The sequence below is a fragment of the Chlorocebus sabaeus genome, chromosome 20 (genome assembly GCF_047675955.1).
Source record: "Chlorocebus sabaeus isolate Y175 chromosome 20, mChlSab1.0.hap1, whole genome shotgun sequence".
Classification (NCBI taxonomy): Eukaryota; Metazoa; Chordata; class Mammalia; order Primates; family Cercopithecidae; genus Chlorocebus; species Chlorocebus sabaeus.
In genome coordinates, this window is record NC_132923.1 from 74,987,821 (window position 1) to 75,005,689 (window position 17,869).

General features: G+C 40.3%; 1 protein-coding gene and 1 non-coding gene across 9 annotated transcripts in view; both read right to left on the bottom strand.

Moving 5' to 3' along the window:
* PATJ (PATJ crumbs cell polarity complex component) overlaps nucleotides 1–17,869 on the bottom strand; it is a 409,036-nt gene that overhangs the window by 313,244 nt on the left and 77,923 nt on the right. For all 8 annotated transcript variants that reach the window (XM_038000719.2, XM_038000715.2, XM_038000710.2 and 5 more), the window contains 2 exons: nucleotides 7,278–7,412; nucleotides 3,484–3,645 (listed from right to left, as the gene is read on the bottom strand). In XM_038000719.2, the coding sequence (XP_037856647.2) occupies nucleotides 3,484–3,645; nucleotides 7,278–7,412 (297 nt within the window). The remainder of the gene's footprint in view (nucleotides 1–3,483; nucleotides 3,646–7,277; nucleotides 7,413–17,869) is intronic.
* On the bottom strand, nucleotides 13,820–13,926 carry LOC119626276 (U6 spliceosomal RNA). Its single transcript, XR_005242466.1, has one exon. It is a non-coding gene; the product is annotated as a U6 spliceosomal RNA (small nuclear RNA).

A 17,869-nucleotide genomic window follows, 5' to 3' on the forward strand; every position in this document is an offset into this window, starting at 1 on the left:
TGTGCAAAAGCTCTAGTTTAATTAAGTGCCACTTGTCAATTTTTGTTTTTGTTGCAATTGCTTTTGGAATCTTCATCATGAAATCTTTGCCAAGGCCAATATCCACAATGGTAGTTCCTAGGTTTTCTTCTAGGGTTTTCATAGTTTTAGGTTTTACATTTAAGTCTTTAATCCATGTTGAGTTGATTTTTGTATATGGTAAAAGGAAGGGGTCCAGTTTCAATCTTCTGCATATGGGTAACCAGTTTTCCCAGCAACATTTTCCAAATAGGAATTCCATTCCCCATTGCTTGTTATTGTCGGCTTTGTTAAACAGCAGATGATTGTAGATGTGCACCTTTATTTCTAGGTTCTCTAACCTGTTCCATTGATCTCTGTGTCTATTTTTGTACCAGTACCATGCTGTTTTGGTTACTATAGGCTTGTAGTATAGTTTGAAGTTGGGTAGTGTGATACTCTGGCTTTGTTGTTTTTGCTTACGACTGCTTTGGCTATTTGGGCTCTTTTTTGGTTCCAAAAAAATTTTCTAAAAATTTCCTTAAAATTTAGAAAAATTTTAGAATAGTTGTTTTCTAATTCTGTGAAAAAAGTCACAGAAATAGCACTGAATCTACAAATTGCTGTGGGCAGTATGGCCATTTTAACACTATAGATTCTTCCTATCCATGAGGATGGTATGTTTTTCTATTTGCATCATCTCTGATTTCTATCAGCAGTGTTTTATAATTCTCATTGTAGATATCTTTCACCTCCCTGGTTAGCTGTATTCCTGTTATCTTGTTCTTTTTGTGGTTATTGTGAATGGGACTGAGTTCCTAATTTGGTTCTCAGCTTGGATGTTACTGGTGTAAAGAAATGTTACTGATTTCTGTACAGTGATATTGTATCCTGAAACTTTGCTGAAGTTGTTTATCAGATTTAGGAGGCTTTTGGGCAAGAGACTATGGGGTAGAAAAACATTTTTAAAATTAGGATTGGTCCAGATCTTAAACTGTCACTGCAGGACACAGGTGGTCAATAAGTGATCCACAGTGGACTGAACCTAAACATGGGAACAATATGAAGCTGAAAACTTGAAATGAGTGGAAACTTTACGGATCAATAACCTCTGCATATTTCAGTCTGATGTGTGGAAGTGATATACTTAAAAAGAAAACACTTATATCTTCCAACAAAAAGTAAAGTTCCATTGGCTAATACAACATGATTGATGTTTTACTAGGGCATTTAATACCCTCACTGATTAATGAGTATTAGAATTTTGGCTGAGCTGCCTAACCAGATAGGGTTTAAGAATATACGATGGTATTAGGAGAAATGAAAAAAGAGACAGATGAAAAAAGAGCCAAGATTTTAAGAAACCACATACAATTACAAAACCTGTGTTTATAGAAATTTCAAGGCATTCAAGGTACATAAGATATTATACTACAACCTGAAATATATCACTTTGATACAATCAATTCTGCATAACTCCTGTATTTACAGAATGGAAAGCAATCAACTAATGGGCAGCAAGGTTGACATTTAGCATAATTCAAAGCTGTTGTTCACCATTGTGGTAAAGCATGACAGACAGGGGCAGAGAGTCAGCAAGTGGGATTTGTGATTTACACACCTTGCAAGATTAGATTAAAGGCATTGTTATCAGCCTTCAGAGGGAACCCACCACCCACATTTCATTTTGGTAAGGATAGCAAGTCACAAAAGTGTGGCATTTGAGTACCCTCCTTGAAACAGTTTTTATAAAAGTTAAACATTTTTTTAAAAAAGAGTCAACCAATAATCAAAAATTTACCAAGCCCCTCTTATATACCTAAGATACACTAAAAACACTATGAATGGAAAATAATTTTAAGTTATGGCCTTTGCCCACTGTGAGCTGACAGTCTTCTTGGATAAACAAGATTAACACATACTAAAGTATCTATAAGACAGTGCTAGATTCTTATGTACTTCAGGACATAAGAAAACAAAAATGGATGGACTGGCAAAGACTCAAACAACCATAGCCGACTGTTACTGAGCACTTTCCACGTGCAAGGCATTATGTTAAGAACTTGCTCACATGACCGCATTTCCTTCTTGCACAAACTCATGAGATGGGTAAGTATGATAAGTATCACCGTTTTTCAAAGGAAAAATATGAACAGAAAGTCATTTGTCCAAAGATTCACAATTATTAGGTAGTAGGGGCAGGATTAGTTTCACGTGTACTGAAATCCAGAACTTAAAAGGCCCCATGAATGTAAACTGGTGTTTAGTGGAATTATAATCTAAAAGAGATTGAAAAGGGGGGGAAGCAGCATAAAAGATGAGGTTACAAATAGCATAAGATGGCAAAGCATGTACTCAAAACTCTTCTGCTGGGTACAGTGGCTCACACCTGTAATCCCAGCACTTCGTGAGGTTGAGGTGGGAGGATTGCTTGAGTCCAGGAGTTTGAGACCACCCTGGGAAATATGGCAAGACCCTGACTGTAGGAAAAAAAATTTTTAGTTAGCTGGGTGTGCTGGCATGTGCCTGTGGTCCCAGCTACTTGGGAGGCTGAGGCAGGAGGACTGCTTGAGCCCAGAAGGTCAAGGCTACAGTGAGTCATATTCAAAACACTACGCTCCAGCCTGGGGAGATCCCGTTTTAAAAACAAAACAAAACAAAACTCTTTTCATAATCATAATGCTCTTTAAAAAAAAAAAAAAAAAAAGAGTACCAAGAGCATATAAAGTGTTATTCCACTCTCTGGTCTTCTGAAGGGTTTTATAGCAATTTCCAGACTCACTTTGAAATGTATCATACAGTGTCTTTTTTTTTTTTTTGAGACAGAGTTTCGCTCTTGTTGCCCAGGCTGGAGTGCAATGGTGAGATCTCGGCTCACTGCAACCTCCTCCTCCCGGGTTCAAGTGATTCTCCTGCCTCAGCCTCTTAAGTAGCTGAGATTACAGGTATGCGCCACCATGCCCAGCTAATTTTTTGTACTTTTAGTAGAGACGAGGTTTTTCCATATTGCTGGTCAGGCTGGTCTCCAACTCCCAACCTCAGGTGATCCGCCTGCCTTGGCCTCCCAAAGTGCTGGGATTACAGGTGGGAGCCACCGTGCCTGGCTGAGTTTCATATTTTTAAGGCTCTGAAAAAGGGAAGTACATTAGATATGCAACACTCACAAACACCTTAACCTTATATAAGACAAACTGAGTTGAACTGGAAGCCAAAAGTAATGAATCCAGGCAATTACTAAAAAAAAGATTCTCTAAAATCAAAATGCATGTACATCAATGTTGCCAACATGTCAAGGAAAGGGAAGGAAAGAATTTTTTGATGTTAAATGAAGAGTAACAATTTGAAAAGCTATGCATTGCTGCCTTAGTCAAGTAAAAAAAGAGCAGAGTGGAATGGTTTCCCCTCTCTTCATATTGCAGTACAGTCTTCGGGGCATCTTTGATGAATGGGTATGCCTATGGGAACCGCACTATATTCATTTAGTACCTCCATCTCAGGAAGAGAGGTTTCAGTGTGCCTTGGTTCATCTACAGAAGCCTCATCATCAAACAACCTCCGACAGCAAACCAAAGTAAAAGGGGGTGGCACTTCTTTAAGAAAGGAGACTGCTTCTCGGCGAGATTTTCCATAGAGCTGTGTGCCATTGACCTAGGAAGACAAGGGGATAAGTCAGAACTGAGGTAGCCCCAAATGAAAAAACAAAAATCTCTTATTTATATCAATCTACCAAATGAAAATAGGACACCATTTTATTTTCCCTGTAAACACGGGGACTCACTTTAATCATATTATGATAAAATAATATGCAAATAAAAATGTTAGAAATCCTTAAAATTTTTAAAATCTAAGGCTAAATCTTTGCATGTCTTGATGGATAAAATATAAAATGCATGCAGAGTATGCCCATACTGGGTAAGGATCTACCTAATTTTTTGCAGCACTGTGGTTTCTCCTTTCAATATTCCAATGTCGTATTCTCTCATCTACCTCTACTCAGCTCTCCTTAAATACACTAAGTATCATTTACAACCCTTTAAGACTGTTTCCCTTTGTATTTTCATTTTATAAGAATACCATTACAGAAATTTAAGGATGTTAAAAAAAAACTGTTTTATTTACTACTTAAAGTATAGCTAATAAGTCTAGAATACTTGACTGTCAAAATTTAACATCAGTCCACAATATTCTTTCACATCTCATACACTCTTAATACCATCCTAGAAAAATAACTTCTATTGAAAAGAAATATACATAACTTTGCATCAGTTACATTCTTATATGCTCTGCTATACAGCAATCAAGTATGCATAGAAAATACTAAAATAATTTTTAAAATAATTTTATTCAAGTGTCTCATATTGTTTAAAAGAAAAAGGTATTCTTTATTAATGATTAATCCTTGTCACCAAAAAATTATCTAAATTTCATATTACTTTTGGCGCATAATAATAATACTTGGCACCAAAGATGATTTGGCTACATAATTCTAATTTTTCATATATATGACTTGAGCTCAAAGGGTCCTGTCAGTTCTAACTATAGGTCTCTAAAAGCTGATCTGTCTGCTACTCCCAAAAAGCTGAAGCATGAACAGAATCCAGACAACAAATAATCTTTTCGCATCTGACTCCTACCCTCCTGGGAGGGTTGAGAAGCATTATTTGCTTTAAAGATATTTCTAGTCTGGCATTAATTTCTAATAGGTGCCGTGCTAATGTTCAGATAACTGGCCAGCCTGACTTTACTGGGAGAAGTCCTTCTACAAGTCTGTCACTGCACCAGAGAGGAAGCGGACACTGGGTTGCTGGAAACCTTCAGCAGTGGGCTGAGTCTCACGTCAACCATCCCTGGGAACCACTCTCAAGCCTGTAACATATCAAGCACTTAGCCGTCAAGTCAGACATATCTCCCTGCCTCTTAATTATTTACAAAGAAACCACCACATGGTAAAGAGACCCACGTGCACTTTAGGAAGCTAGCTCTACTGGAAAGTCTTCAGGACAAATGAAGAGGTGTAAGGGGACAGCAAGCTCAGCAGCTGATGAAAGGTTTTTCCTTGGAATAACTGCAAGTCAACCTTTACACAAGAAGAGGCAGGGAGGTACCCATCACTGGTCACACTGTATCCATGATTTCAACTGGTGTCACAAGTGCACAAAGTTCTAAAATCAACTAAGTGGGTAGTAACTTATACTAAAAAAAAGCAAGGAGATAGAATCAGATCAGGAATTCTATCCATACATGAGTATGAGTTTGTGTTTCACTTCAACAAATTAGAAAGTCACTTTTCAGGTTTTTATCTTGGAGTACCTTTAAATATTTATTTATCTCATTACTTATTCATTTGAATTGTCTCCAATTATTATACCAGTGCCTGGTAGTCCTCCTCACTGGTCTGTTGCTAAAGGGATTGGTCACATTTCCCATTACCAACTCCTATCTAAGGGGATTTATAGCTGCTGTAAATAGCTGTTCTGGGATGAAACTTGGCACAGTGTTCTAACCCCAAAGCATATTTGTGTTTATGGTTTTAAGTTCTAAGGAGTACATTAAACACACACACACACACACACACACAAACATACACACACACTCCACACTTTGAGTTCAGGAGTTTAACTGGCTAACTAGACCGAGATTTTTAAATTTTGTATTTTTGGTTATTCAGAAGAAGCTAATTTTTATTTTAGAATTCACAGTATTTCTCAAGGTCCATCAACTTGAGAGCCTCCTAGGTGCTATCAAATCTTGATTATCCCAAGGTTTTGACTGGAAAATGCACACACACATACACACTTCCAGAGTACAGAACATTGCACAAGGGCAGCCCCACTATTTTACCACATCCAACCATCATCCCAGCCCATAAAGCTTGTTAATATGCCTTTTTCACAGTGATGATATTGCCAATACCCTGCAATGAGATAATGCTTTATAATTTACATGGATGGTATTTCATTAGATCCTTATAAGCTCATAGTGAAGTGGGCATTTATTGATGAAGGAACTGATCCTCGACAAAGTTAAGTGACATGCCAAGGGACACATGCTAACCTGTGTCTATTCAGACAGCAAGTAGCTTTTCTGACTCCAAATCTGTGCTTCTTTCCTTATCTCAAGCTCTTTCACCAGGTATCTATATTTAAGAACTCAAAAAATCTTCACACTACCTTATTATAGCACGTTCTTCTACAAGGTGGTAGGCCCATGGGATCCTAGTCTTGGCTAAAGCATACAGAATCCAGGATGGCTGGGATCACCTATACTTGCTCTACTGTGATCCAGCCAACATTTCTTTAGCACCTACCACATACTAGTAGTGATTTATACTTAATACCACCAAATTTCACACTTAAAAATGGTTAAAACAGGCAAGGCGTAGTGGCTCATGACTGTAATTCCAGTACTTTGGGAGGCCGAGGTAGAAGAATTGCTTGAGGCCAGGAGTTCAAGACCAGCATGGGCAAAATAGCCAGACACTGTCTCTACAAAATAACTAAAAAAATTAGTTGGGCATGGTGGCGCACAGCTATGGTCCTAGCTACTCGGGAGGTTGAGGTGGGAAGATTGCTTGAGCCCAGGAGTTTGATGCTGAAGTAAGCTATGACCACACCACCGTACTCCAGCCCAGGCAACAAAGTGAGACTCTGACTCTAAAAGAAAAAAAAAGAAAAAGGGTTAAAATGGTAAATTTCATGTTACATATATTTTGCCACCAAAAAAAAAGTGGACCAAGTGCAGTGGCTCACACACGTAATCTCAGCATTTCGGGAGACTGAGGTGGGTGGATTGTTTGAGTCCAGGGGTTCGAGACCAGCTTGGGCAACATAGCAAGACCCCTGTCTCAAAAAAAAAAAAAAAAAGTGAATTAAATTGGTTATACTCATACCTCCACTTCTCCCAAACAAATGTATCTCATTTTCAACACCTAATAACTACATACTACAGCAATAGTCTCTAATCTATAAATTATCATGTATGATATCCACAAATATATGACCGTGCCCAGCCAATAAGAAGAGGAAGACCAAAAAGAAAGCATAATTATTCTAACAAAATGTAGGGCATTAATCTGCAGTAAGAAGCCCAATACCATTCCCTTGAATACCTCTAAAAATAAGCAACTTACTACATCTTAAAACAGGACTCCAATACCCTACCCTCCCATATTTATGACATTGGCATTGGTGACACTATAACTCAGGTGATTTGTGATGAGAACACATTTTTCTAAAACTTAAAAATTCCTGCCTGTGTCTTTCTTTCCCCGTAAATTTTACCTCAAGCAGCTCATCTTCTGGCTGTAGGAGACCCAATGTATCAACAGGACCACCAGAAACAATTGAAGAAATATAATGGTGCCCATCAAAGGAATCCACTTCCACACCAAGCCTCAGAGTGTGAATAGGCAGCAGCTGTAGCAAAACACAAAGCAATGATCAAACATGACAACGACACATCCGGCTATTCATCCTCCATCCACTGCAATTGTGAAGTGAAAAACCCCACCTCTTGAATCAGATCACCAAAATCCTAAAAGAGGACAATAATGGGAAAATTAGCTTCAGGTAAAATATGAAGTCATGGGTCATCTTGTTCTCACTCCTCTTTTCCTTCCAGATTCCCTGGAAATGAAGAGATGGACGTATATAGTCTTACTTTCCATTCTAAGCTCCAGGCAGTCCACACTTTTGGTAGTCCCCAGTATATATGCTGTGTTTCACTTTTCTATGGGACTCCCCATCCCCCAGAACATCCTAACTTTCCTTTATTATCTAATTAACTTCTTCTCACACTTAAATGCCACGGCAGGAAGCCCTGAGTTCATGCGCCTCCATCTGGGGTTCAAGACCACTCTGTGCATAAATCCATCACAGCTCACAACATACTAGGCTTAGAATTTGGTTTTTGTTCGTTTTTTGGTTTTGTTTTGTTTTTGAGACAGAGTCTCGCTCTGTTGCCTAGGCTGGAGTGCAGAAGTACAGTGGTACAATCTCAGCTCACTGTAACCTCTGCCTCTTGGGTTCAAGCACTTCTCATGCCTCAGCTTCCCAAGTAGCTGGGACTAGAGGCATGCACCACTACGTTCAGCTAATTTTTTTGTATTTTCAGTAGAGATGAGGTTTCACCACATTGAGAATTCCTAGTTTCTTGATTGTCCCTCCTCCACTCCTTACCCGAATGCAGAGTCTATACCTTTAATCGCCATAACCTCAGCCCTGGAACAGTACCTGGCACTAAATATGGACTCGTTAAATGTTATTTGAACCAATCCATGAAAAATAGTGCCTCATTTAAGATGTCCTTTTCCATCTAGCCAACTTAAGTGAAAACATTTCCGATTTGGGAAAGGCAATCGTTTATCCATTCTAAGTCTATGAGGATTCATATGGGCTAAGATACAAGTCAAGGGCTGAGAAACTCTAGCCAGTGTCGAGTAAAGAGATGAGTGTCTTAGTTGCACTCATCTTTATTGGTCGTCACAATCAAGGGCATTCACCAAACTCCATTCCCCTGACTTTCAAAGACAGACTAATGATTTCTCGTCGTGGCCTTATAATCTGAAATATGGTAAATGGTACTCATGATGATTGACATTTCCTGTATCAACAGTCTGATACCTAAAAATACCAGACCTACTTCGAACTATACTTTATAAGGAGAAAACCCTACACAGGGTGGCAGTGCATCCACAATGTGGCTCTTTTCCTCTTCTCTGTGATCCTCTATTCCTGAGCTTGCCACCTCCCTCAGTCTTCTGCTTTCAGTCCCCAGAGTGCCACAGGCCTTCCTTCAGACAACATTTGAGGCTCACTTCTGTCTCACTATAGACATGCAGACAAATGTGAAGTGGCAAGGAGTCTGGCAGACTAAGACCTCAACACAGGCATAAGGGACTGCTAGCCCTGGGATAATTTCCTGAAAATTAAGTGCTCCTGACCACTAAGCACTTCAGGATCTACAACCATCTCTGGCAAGAAGATGTTCTAGTTCTCTAAATGAAAGGTTAAGATAGTTTTTCTGGCCGGGCGCGATGACTCATGCCTGTAATCCCAGCACTTTGGGAGGCCGAGGCGGGTGGATCACGAGGTCAGAAGATTGAGACCATCCTGGCTAACACGGTGAAACCCCATCTCTACTAAAAATACAAAAAATTAGCCGGGCGTGGTGGCGGGCGCCTGTAGTCCCAGTTACTCAGGAGGCTGAGGCAGGAGAATGGCTTGAACCCGGGAGGCAGAGCTTGCAGTGAGCCGAGATCGCGTCACTGCACTCCAGCCTGGGCGACAGAGTAAGACTCCGTCTCAAAAAAAAAAAAAAGCATCAAAAAGCATGACATGCAGTGTGTGTGAAGGCAGCAATCATCTGTTTCACCCACTCTCTCATTTCAGCACTTTCTGTGCTTCCTCTCTGTGCTTTCTTTCTTCTCACTGCTGCCACTTCATTCTCTTGTCATTGTACCAAATAATGGGTATGGATACACTAAGGAGATATTAGTGTCATGTGGCAGGACATGAAAGAAGGTAAGGAAAAGCTCTCAGAAAAATGTTTCTGTATTAACGGTTTACCTCCCATCTCTGCCAGCTGTCTTCCTTCCTTATTTATGAGCCAGATGCTACAGGGCAGAGAGTTGCCAGTGGATCCACCACAGCTCATCCCCAGTGTGGTGCTGGGGCTTATACTGGCTTGAGAGTAGACTGTTAAATTTTCAGTGATTTTGCAAGCTAGTTGTTAAACACAGCTATTATTTAAAATTAAACCACATAAAGTTACAATTAATAAAAATAAATGTAGGCAAGGTGTGGTAGCTCACACCTTTAATCCTAACACTTTGGGAGGCCAAGGTGGGCAGATCACCTGAGGTCGGGAGTTTGAGACCAGCCTGACCAACATGGAGAAACCCCATCTCTACTAAAAGTACAAAACTTAGCTGAGTGGGTGTAATCTCAGCTATTCGGGAGGCTGAGGCAGGAGAATCGCTTGAGGCCGGGGGGCAGAGGTTGCAGTGAGCTGAGACTGAGCCATTGCACTCTAGCCTGCACAACAAGACTGAAACTCCATCTCTAAATAAATAAATAGGCCAGGCACAGTGGCTCATACTTGTAATCCCAGCACTTTGGGAGGCCGATGCGGGTGGACTGCCTGAGGTCAGGAGTTCAAGACCAGCCTAGCCCAACATGGTGAAACCCTGTCTCTACTAAAAATATAAAAATTGCCTGAGCATGGTGGGGCACACCTGTAATCCCAGCTACTTGGGAGGCTGAAGCAGGAGAATCCCTCAAGCCTGGGAGGCGGAGGTCGCAGTGAGCCAACATTGTGCCACTGCACTCCAGCCTGAGCGACAGAGAGAGACTCCATTTCAAAAAATAAATTAACTAATTAAATACAGTAACATAAAAAAAAAAATGTAACAAGTACTCAAAATCCAACACGTCCTAATTATTTTTCACTCTTTTACTAATATCTAGGTTCATGAAGTGATTTATATCTACTATATCTGTACAGAGAGGAACACTCTCTATCAGAACTCGAAGAATACTGAGGGGTGGACAACTGAAAGAGATATATGAAATGCCTGATTTGGTTAGCTGCTAAATGCAGGTGGGACAAGTAATTAGACAGCCCAACTCCTGCAGAGAAGCCTGCAGCAATGAAGCGCTACTGTGCATTGCCTCTCGACTCACTGATCAGTAACACCATTTTGGTAGCTTCATATCTGCCATGGTGGGAGTATTTACACCACAGATATTGGTACACACTACAAATTGGAGCTGCCTTCCCACCCCCCATCCCTACCTAGAAACTTACCACTGATCTATGATATAGTTTGGACATGATATCCAGCATATATGTACAGGGTATAAACTATGTGCAAGGCATTGGGCTATGAACTGGAAGTATAGGATGAAGTCTTTGCCCTCCTAGAACTAATATCTAGCATGGCAGACAGATAATAAATAGGCAAAAAGGTAAGTAGACAAAGCAAATACATAAATAAACAACCAATCAACAAGCAGCAGGATTATCACAGTTCTGGTAAGACAAGCAAAGAATATAAGGAAATGCATCAAAGGAACGTGTGACCATTGTGTGGAAAACAAGCAGTTACTAATTGTGTTAAGTGCCACAAGGAAGGAATGGGGTCATGACATCAGAGCCCCACTAGTGGAGGCCATTTTGGAAAGTTGGTCAAAGCAGGCTCCAAATTGAAGGGGACACTTAAGGTGAGACTTGAGGGATAACAGTGAGTCAGCCCTACAAAAAAGCCTACTGGGGGATGGCTGTGGGAGGTGAGCAAAAAGGATAATTGCTAAATTTCTGGTTTGAGCAAATGAGTAAATGGTGGTAACAACTTCTGCATAGAAATAAGTGCCCAAATTAAAACAAAGATCCCACTGTACACACAGAGATCTTTGCTACTTACATAATGATATGCCCTCATACAAGATAAAAGGGTTAAGGCAAGAACTGGTTCCAATCCTCTCCCAGTCCGCATCTATTCATATGATGACCTCCATGGAACGGTTGGAGTCAGGATTCGCAGAGGCTCACCCATGTCATCCCGTGCTCTCCAGACACGGGCTGTGCCTTCTAGGCTATTCCCCCAGGTATTTGTAAACACCACATGCTCCCTAGAAAACTTAAATGGTGAACGAAACATGCTCTATCTTCAATTAGGCTGAACAAATAAACCAGAAATGATGTTTACGAAATCTGTCAATCGGAAGGATGCCTATCTAATATTAGTTCTGAATCTAAATCTGAGTACAGCTGGGTTTCTAAGATTTCATGTTACATTGCTGCAGGCTTCTCTGAGGGAGCAGGACTGTTTAATTACCTGTCCCAGCTGCATTTAGCAACTAAACAAATCAAGCATTTCATCTGATTTGTCCACCTCTTTCAGTATGCGGAGTTCTTAGCAGAAAGTGCTGAAATGACAGAGTGGGTGAAACAGATGATTGGTGCCTTCACACACACTGCATGTCATGCTTTTTGATGCTTACTCAATGTGCTTTGTGAGGCGTTCTATTTAAACTGACAAAGTTAAGGAGCAACAGGATTTTCACGATCCTGATATAAGTAAAGGATACAAGGAAATGCATTCAAGGGAAGTGTGGCCATTGTGTGCTTTACTGTCAGTACAAAAATGAAGATCAAATGAGATTAAGAAGGCTTGAGGCCTTCTACCCACAAGTAGCGAGACCTATCATGAAACAAACAGCCATTCATTTTGCTTGAAGCTTTACTTTTAGGATATTAAAACAGGATATCAAAATGCTTAAGTGGGAATATAAATGATATTGCTTCAGGGGGAAAAGCAACTTCTGGAAAGGAATGCTTCAAAAAGGTGTCAGTGGGATGGGGAAGGATTTTCCAAAAATGTTAAACTCGACAGAAAATAAAACAGAAAGAATCCATGATTGGTTCTTGTAACTCCCATACACAAAGTATTAAATAGCCATTTATGTTTAAAAATTAGGTCGTTACTAAATTTACCATAAATAAAAAACAAACTTTTCAAGAATGAGGCTACAAGTTTTAAAGTAATGGAAAACCACAAGCATGATGGCCTCCCTCAGAGGTTATACAAGACAATCGATCCATTAGAGCTTCATTTATGTTTGTTTTTCTCACCCCTCCAAAATTTTATTTTATTTTATTTTATTTATTTATTTATTTATTTTGAGACAGAGTCTCACTCTTGTTGCCCAGGCTGGAGTGCAATGGTGTCATCTCAGCTCACTGCAACCTCTGCCTCTCAAGTTCAAGTGATTCTGCCTTAACCTCCCCAGCAGCTGGGATTACAGGTACACACCACCATGCCTGGCTGATTTTTGTATATTTAGTAGAGATGTGGTTTCATCATGTTGGTCAGGCTGGTCTCGAACCCCTGACATCAGGTGATCCACCCACCTCAGCCTCCCAAAGTGCTGGGATTACAGGCGTGAGCCACCGCTCCTGGTCCCCTCCAAAATTTTAATTCAGAATGTTCAAAAAATGTGTAACAGGTACCCTGTTGTACAGCAGTAAACTGAAAGCTCTCTTCAGTCACCTAATACCAAGGTCAAACATCAGTTGCTATTTAGCATTTTAGATATAATTTATGTTTCCTGCCTGGCCCATGTGATATATCTGAATTTTTGATACTTGAACTAACACTTTGCACTTGGTTTTCTCCCCCTACCTATGTTCACGATAGTACCTTCACCTGAAATACCCATTGTACTCATTTGTACTCCAAATCTATTCTTCAGAGTATAGTTCAAATGCCATCCTACCAATAAGCCTCCATCTGTCTTGAGGAAGTAATATCCTTCTAGAACACACATGAGGCATTTTAGCAATATCTGAATAATAATTCTCTATAGAGTGAGGCAAGAAAGGAATCAAAATTCCCTTTAGGAACCTCACCCCAAACCTACAGAATCAGAGTATCAGCAAGGAGGAACTTAAAATAGGGCATACATATTTTGAAAAAGCTCCTCTGATGTTTCTGATATGCCAACTGCACTACTAAGTAACCACTGCTACTATAGTTATTTGATTCTGTGTCTTACGTTCTCCACTTAAAAAGAGAGCAGCAAAGTATAAAATTACATCCTTGAGAACTGATAACAGCATTGCTTCTGTGGATGAGAGGACTGGGGTGGGAGAAAAAATTACCTTTTGCAGTACATATTTCTATACCTTTTAAATTGTATGTCTTGCCCATATATTATCTATTTAAAATTTAAAAGAAGAAAAAGAATGATGCAAGCTTAGAAGCCAGATAACCCTTGATTTGTTTCCTTTTTTGAAACTTTTTAAATAAATTTATTTTTTAATAGTTCCGGAATGCTTCATGAATTTGTGCGTCATTGTCGCGCAGGGGCCATGCTAATCTTCTCTGTATCGTTCCAATTTTAGTATTTGTGCTGCCTAAGCGAGCACTCAATTTGTTTCCTAATTCCACCCCCTTACTAGCTGCATATGATCTTGGGCAAGTGACTTTACCTGCCTGACAGTCAAGTTTCCCATATTAAAAATGGGAAGGGGAAAATGCTTGCTGACCAATAAGGTTACTATTAGAAATACAGGGGAAAATATATTTAAAGCAAAGAACCGGCCCTGGTAACTGAACAGTAACATCCACTATAACTCTTGGAAAGCCCAGTACATCCCACTTGCCTTAAAAACTCTATTTGTTCATTATAAAGTGGTTAGGGAGAAACCATACTTTAATGTTCTCTGGGTCAGGACATATAACTCAAGAGAGAAATAAAGTGAAATTTGTCCATCCGTTTTGTCAAAACCAGAGAGCAGGACCTGGTGTTTTTGTTTCCCACACAAGCAATATTACTGATGCTCACTTCATATTACAATTGATGGCCAGCAGAAAGGTCACTAGAATGAGCTTAATGCTTCTCCCTCATAAAGCTGTGATTATCTTAATAGTAAGCACTTGCCAAGAAAGCCGTCCCTAAAAGTGCAAGTCTCCCTAGATGCGGGAAAACTGTTCTTGTGTCATGATTAACAGCTTCCTAGAAGCAGTGCAGCTAATGCTTAAGTCACTGTAAATAGCTTTCACCTCCCTCTTTCTCCACAACTCCACCCACCTCAGAAGAAAATCTTATCTGTTAACATTAGCCCATAATATATGAAGATGCTTCTTTTTTAAAAAATAGAGACAGGGTCTCCTCTCCCTCTGTTGACCAGATTGGTCTCAAACTCCTGGCCTCGAGATCCTCCTGCCTCAGCCTCCCAAAGTGCTGGGATGATATGCATAAACTACCCCGCTCAGTCATATAGATGCTTCTGGAATCATCCCTTCAAGATTGGTGGCCATGGCATGGCAACCATCTAAAAGCAGCTAGACCCACAGAAACATAATTGTTCTAATCAGAAAGCTGATGAGACAGGGGAAAACTTCCAGCCTGGACCTCAGATCATAGAAAAAACCCTGCTCAAAACTTCCCACTGGTGTTACCTGTCACTGAGGACAAAGTCCATACATATCACCGTGGCTCCCAAGGGGCCCTTTAATACCTAGTCTTCCTCTCCAGCATCATTTAACAATATTCTGCTCTTCACTGAGTTTGACCCAGACACTGAAAGAAACAACTTCTATTCCCCCAACATGCGAGCCCTTTCCCACAGCAGAGCCACTGGACCTGCTGCTCCTCTTTTCCACATTCTTATCCTTCAAGCCTGAGCTCAGAAAAGCTTTCCCTGGCTCGCTCTAAAGTGTCCCCCACCCCAGTTACGCTCAATTTACTGTTTATTCATTTGCAGCACTTCTTACAATCTACAACTATCTTATTAAGTTATTTTTTACTTGTCTATTACCATGCCCCTATACAATTGCAAAATCTAAGCTCTATGAGAGCAAGGATCTTTTCCATTTTGCTTCCCACAGATGGTAGCAGAGTGTCTGGCATAGAGTAGGAGCTCAGTAAATAGTTCAGGAATGGATGAATGCACTCCAAGCTACAACCTGCCTCCGCTATGATCTAGTGGTATAATTTCAGTCAAGTCATTCAACCTAGGCAACCTTTACTATCCTCTCGTCTGTAAAATCGGTTTTGACTGGTTAGTTAAAATCTCCCTTACATATTGTAGAGGGAAATTAGTAGCTACTGAATTAAGATGCAAATCTCCAATTATAAGAAGATTCTTAAAAATCATAGCTGATCAAAATGAAGAAAAATTCTGTGGACATTTAATAACTAAAATTAATGTAGAAAAATGTAAAAACATATGATGTTACATGGAAAAACTACACACCCCTTCTGTCTCACATACACACGTGCACATGTGTATGCACGCGCGCGCGCGCGCGCACACACACACACACACACTAAACAAAAGGCAGGTAATACTGACTGCAAATATATAAATATGTAGCTAACAACTAAATATGTAAAGAGAACAATGCGGCCGGGCACAGTGGCTCATGCCTGTAATCCCAGCACTTTGGGAGGCCAAGGTGGGTGGATTACCTGAGGTTGGGAGTTCAAGACCAGCCTGGCCAACATGGTGAAACCCCATCTCTACAAAAATACAAAAATTAGCTGAGTGTGATAGCAGGTTCCTGTAATCCCAGCTACTTGGGAGGCTGAGGCTGAAACATTGTTTGAACCGGGGAGGCAGAGGTAGCAGTAAGCCGAGATGGTGCCATTGCACTCCAACCTGGCAACAGAGCAAGACTGCATCTCAAAAAAAAAAAAAAAAAAAGGAACAGAATAATGTAATTTTGGGTGACTTTTTTTCTTTCAGTGAAGAAAATAGGGAAACAAGAAAAGCAACTTTTTGCCACAACAAAATTTTACTTAATTAAATGTTTTAAAAAGCATATTAAAAGAAAAAGGCCTTTGAATGTTCAGTCTAAAAGTGCTAGAGGCATATAACTGGGAAACAAAACTACCGTTTATTGGACATTTCTTATATCTTGGCACTAAGCTATATTAAGGCATATATGAGGCCGGGCGCGGTGGCTCAAGCCTGTAATCCCAGCACTTTGGGAGGCCGAGACGGGCGGATCACGAGGTCAGGAGATCGAGACCATCCTGGCTAACACGGTGAAACCCCGTCTCTACTAAAAATACAAAAAAAAAAGCCGGGCGAGGTGGCGGGCGCCTGTAGTCCCAGCTACTCCGGAGGCTGAGGCAGGAGAATGGCGGGAACCCGGGAGGCGGAGCTTGCAGTGAGCTGAGATCCGGCCACTGCACTCCAGTCCGGGCTACAGAGCAAGACTCCGTCTCAAAAAAAAAAAAAAAAAAAAAAAAAAAAAAAAGAAATATTATTTCTATTTAGTCTTCTACAAAACAATTATTATTGTTCATATTATTTAGAGAAAAAATGAGGCCAGTTATTTACCTCCAAAAGCATTTCATCAAATGTTACTTTCTTAAGCCTTCCCTGACCAACCTATCTAAATTTGCAGACAAACCCCCACTCCTGAATTTCCTATGTTCCCTGCCTTAATACTCTCCGTGGTACATATCACTTATATGGCACAACTTACTTATTTTTGGCCTCCTCCCATGAAAATATAAGTTCTATAGGACAGGAATTTTTCTTCCTGCTTTGTTCTCTTCTGGAACCCTAGGACCCAGTAGCAGACCTAGCACAGAGTACATATAATATTTATTTGATGAATGAATGAACAGCCAAATGCACTAGTGAGTTTTTTAAGGTGGTTCTGAAAGTATGTTCAACTCAAAGCCCTTCTGCCCATTTATATCAGAGTTACCGAGTACAAATATATATATATGTTTATATGTGTGTGTGTGTGTGTATATATGTACATTCCATAGAGGTTGATCAGGAAAGACGACACAGTAAGAGTGGAGGCAGAGAACTAAGGGGTGAGAGTGAGAAAGAACATCTTCTGCCTAGAGAATCACACTGTTTAAAAATGTACACAAAGTGTGCTTTGTGCCTTTTTTCCTTGCTGTCTTTTACTTATTATAAAACATTATAAAACATGATGATTCAGGGTCTTAGGCTTTAATGTGGGAGAACAGACAAGTAAAGCTGAACCACGTGATAAACAGAGCCTGATCAGGGCAGGACTTCCCTACAAGGACATATCCTGAGTTCTAAAACAATATGGCACAGGAGGCTGAAAAGCTAATCAGGAAAACTTGGAAAAGTAAAGCAAGTATTTCAGCAGCCCACACTACTAAGGAGAGAAGATTCGAGTTCAGTTTCCACCAGGATAAGAGGACTGGTAAACACCCCAGGGTCTTTCGTGGATTACGCGGGAGGCTGTGTCTTTTTTTTTTTTTTTTTTTAAGACAGAATCTCGTTCCATTGCCTAGGCTGGAGTGCAGTAGCACAATCTCGGCTCGCTGCGGCCTCCGCCTCCCAGGTTCAAGTGATTCTCCTGCCT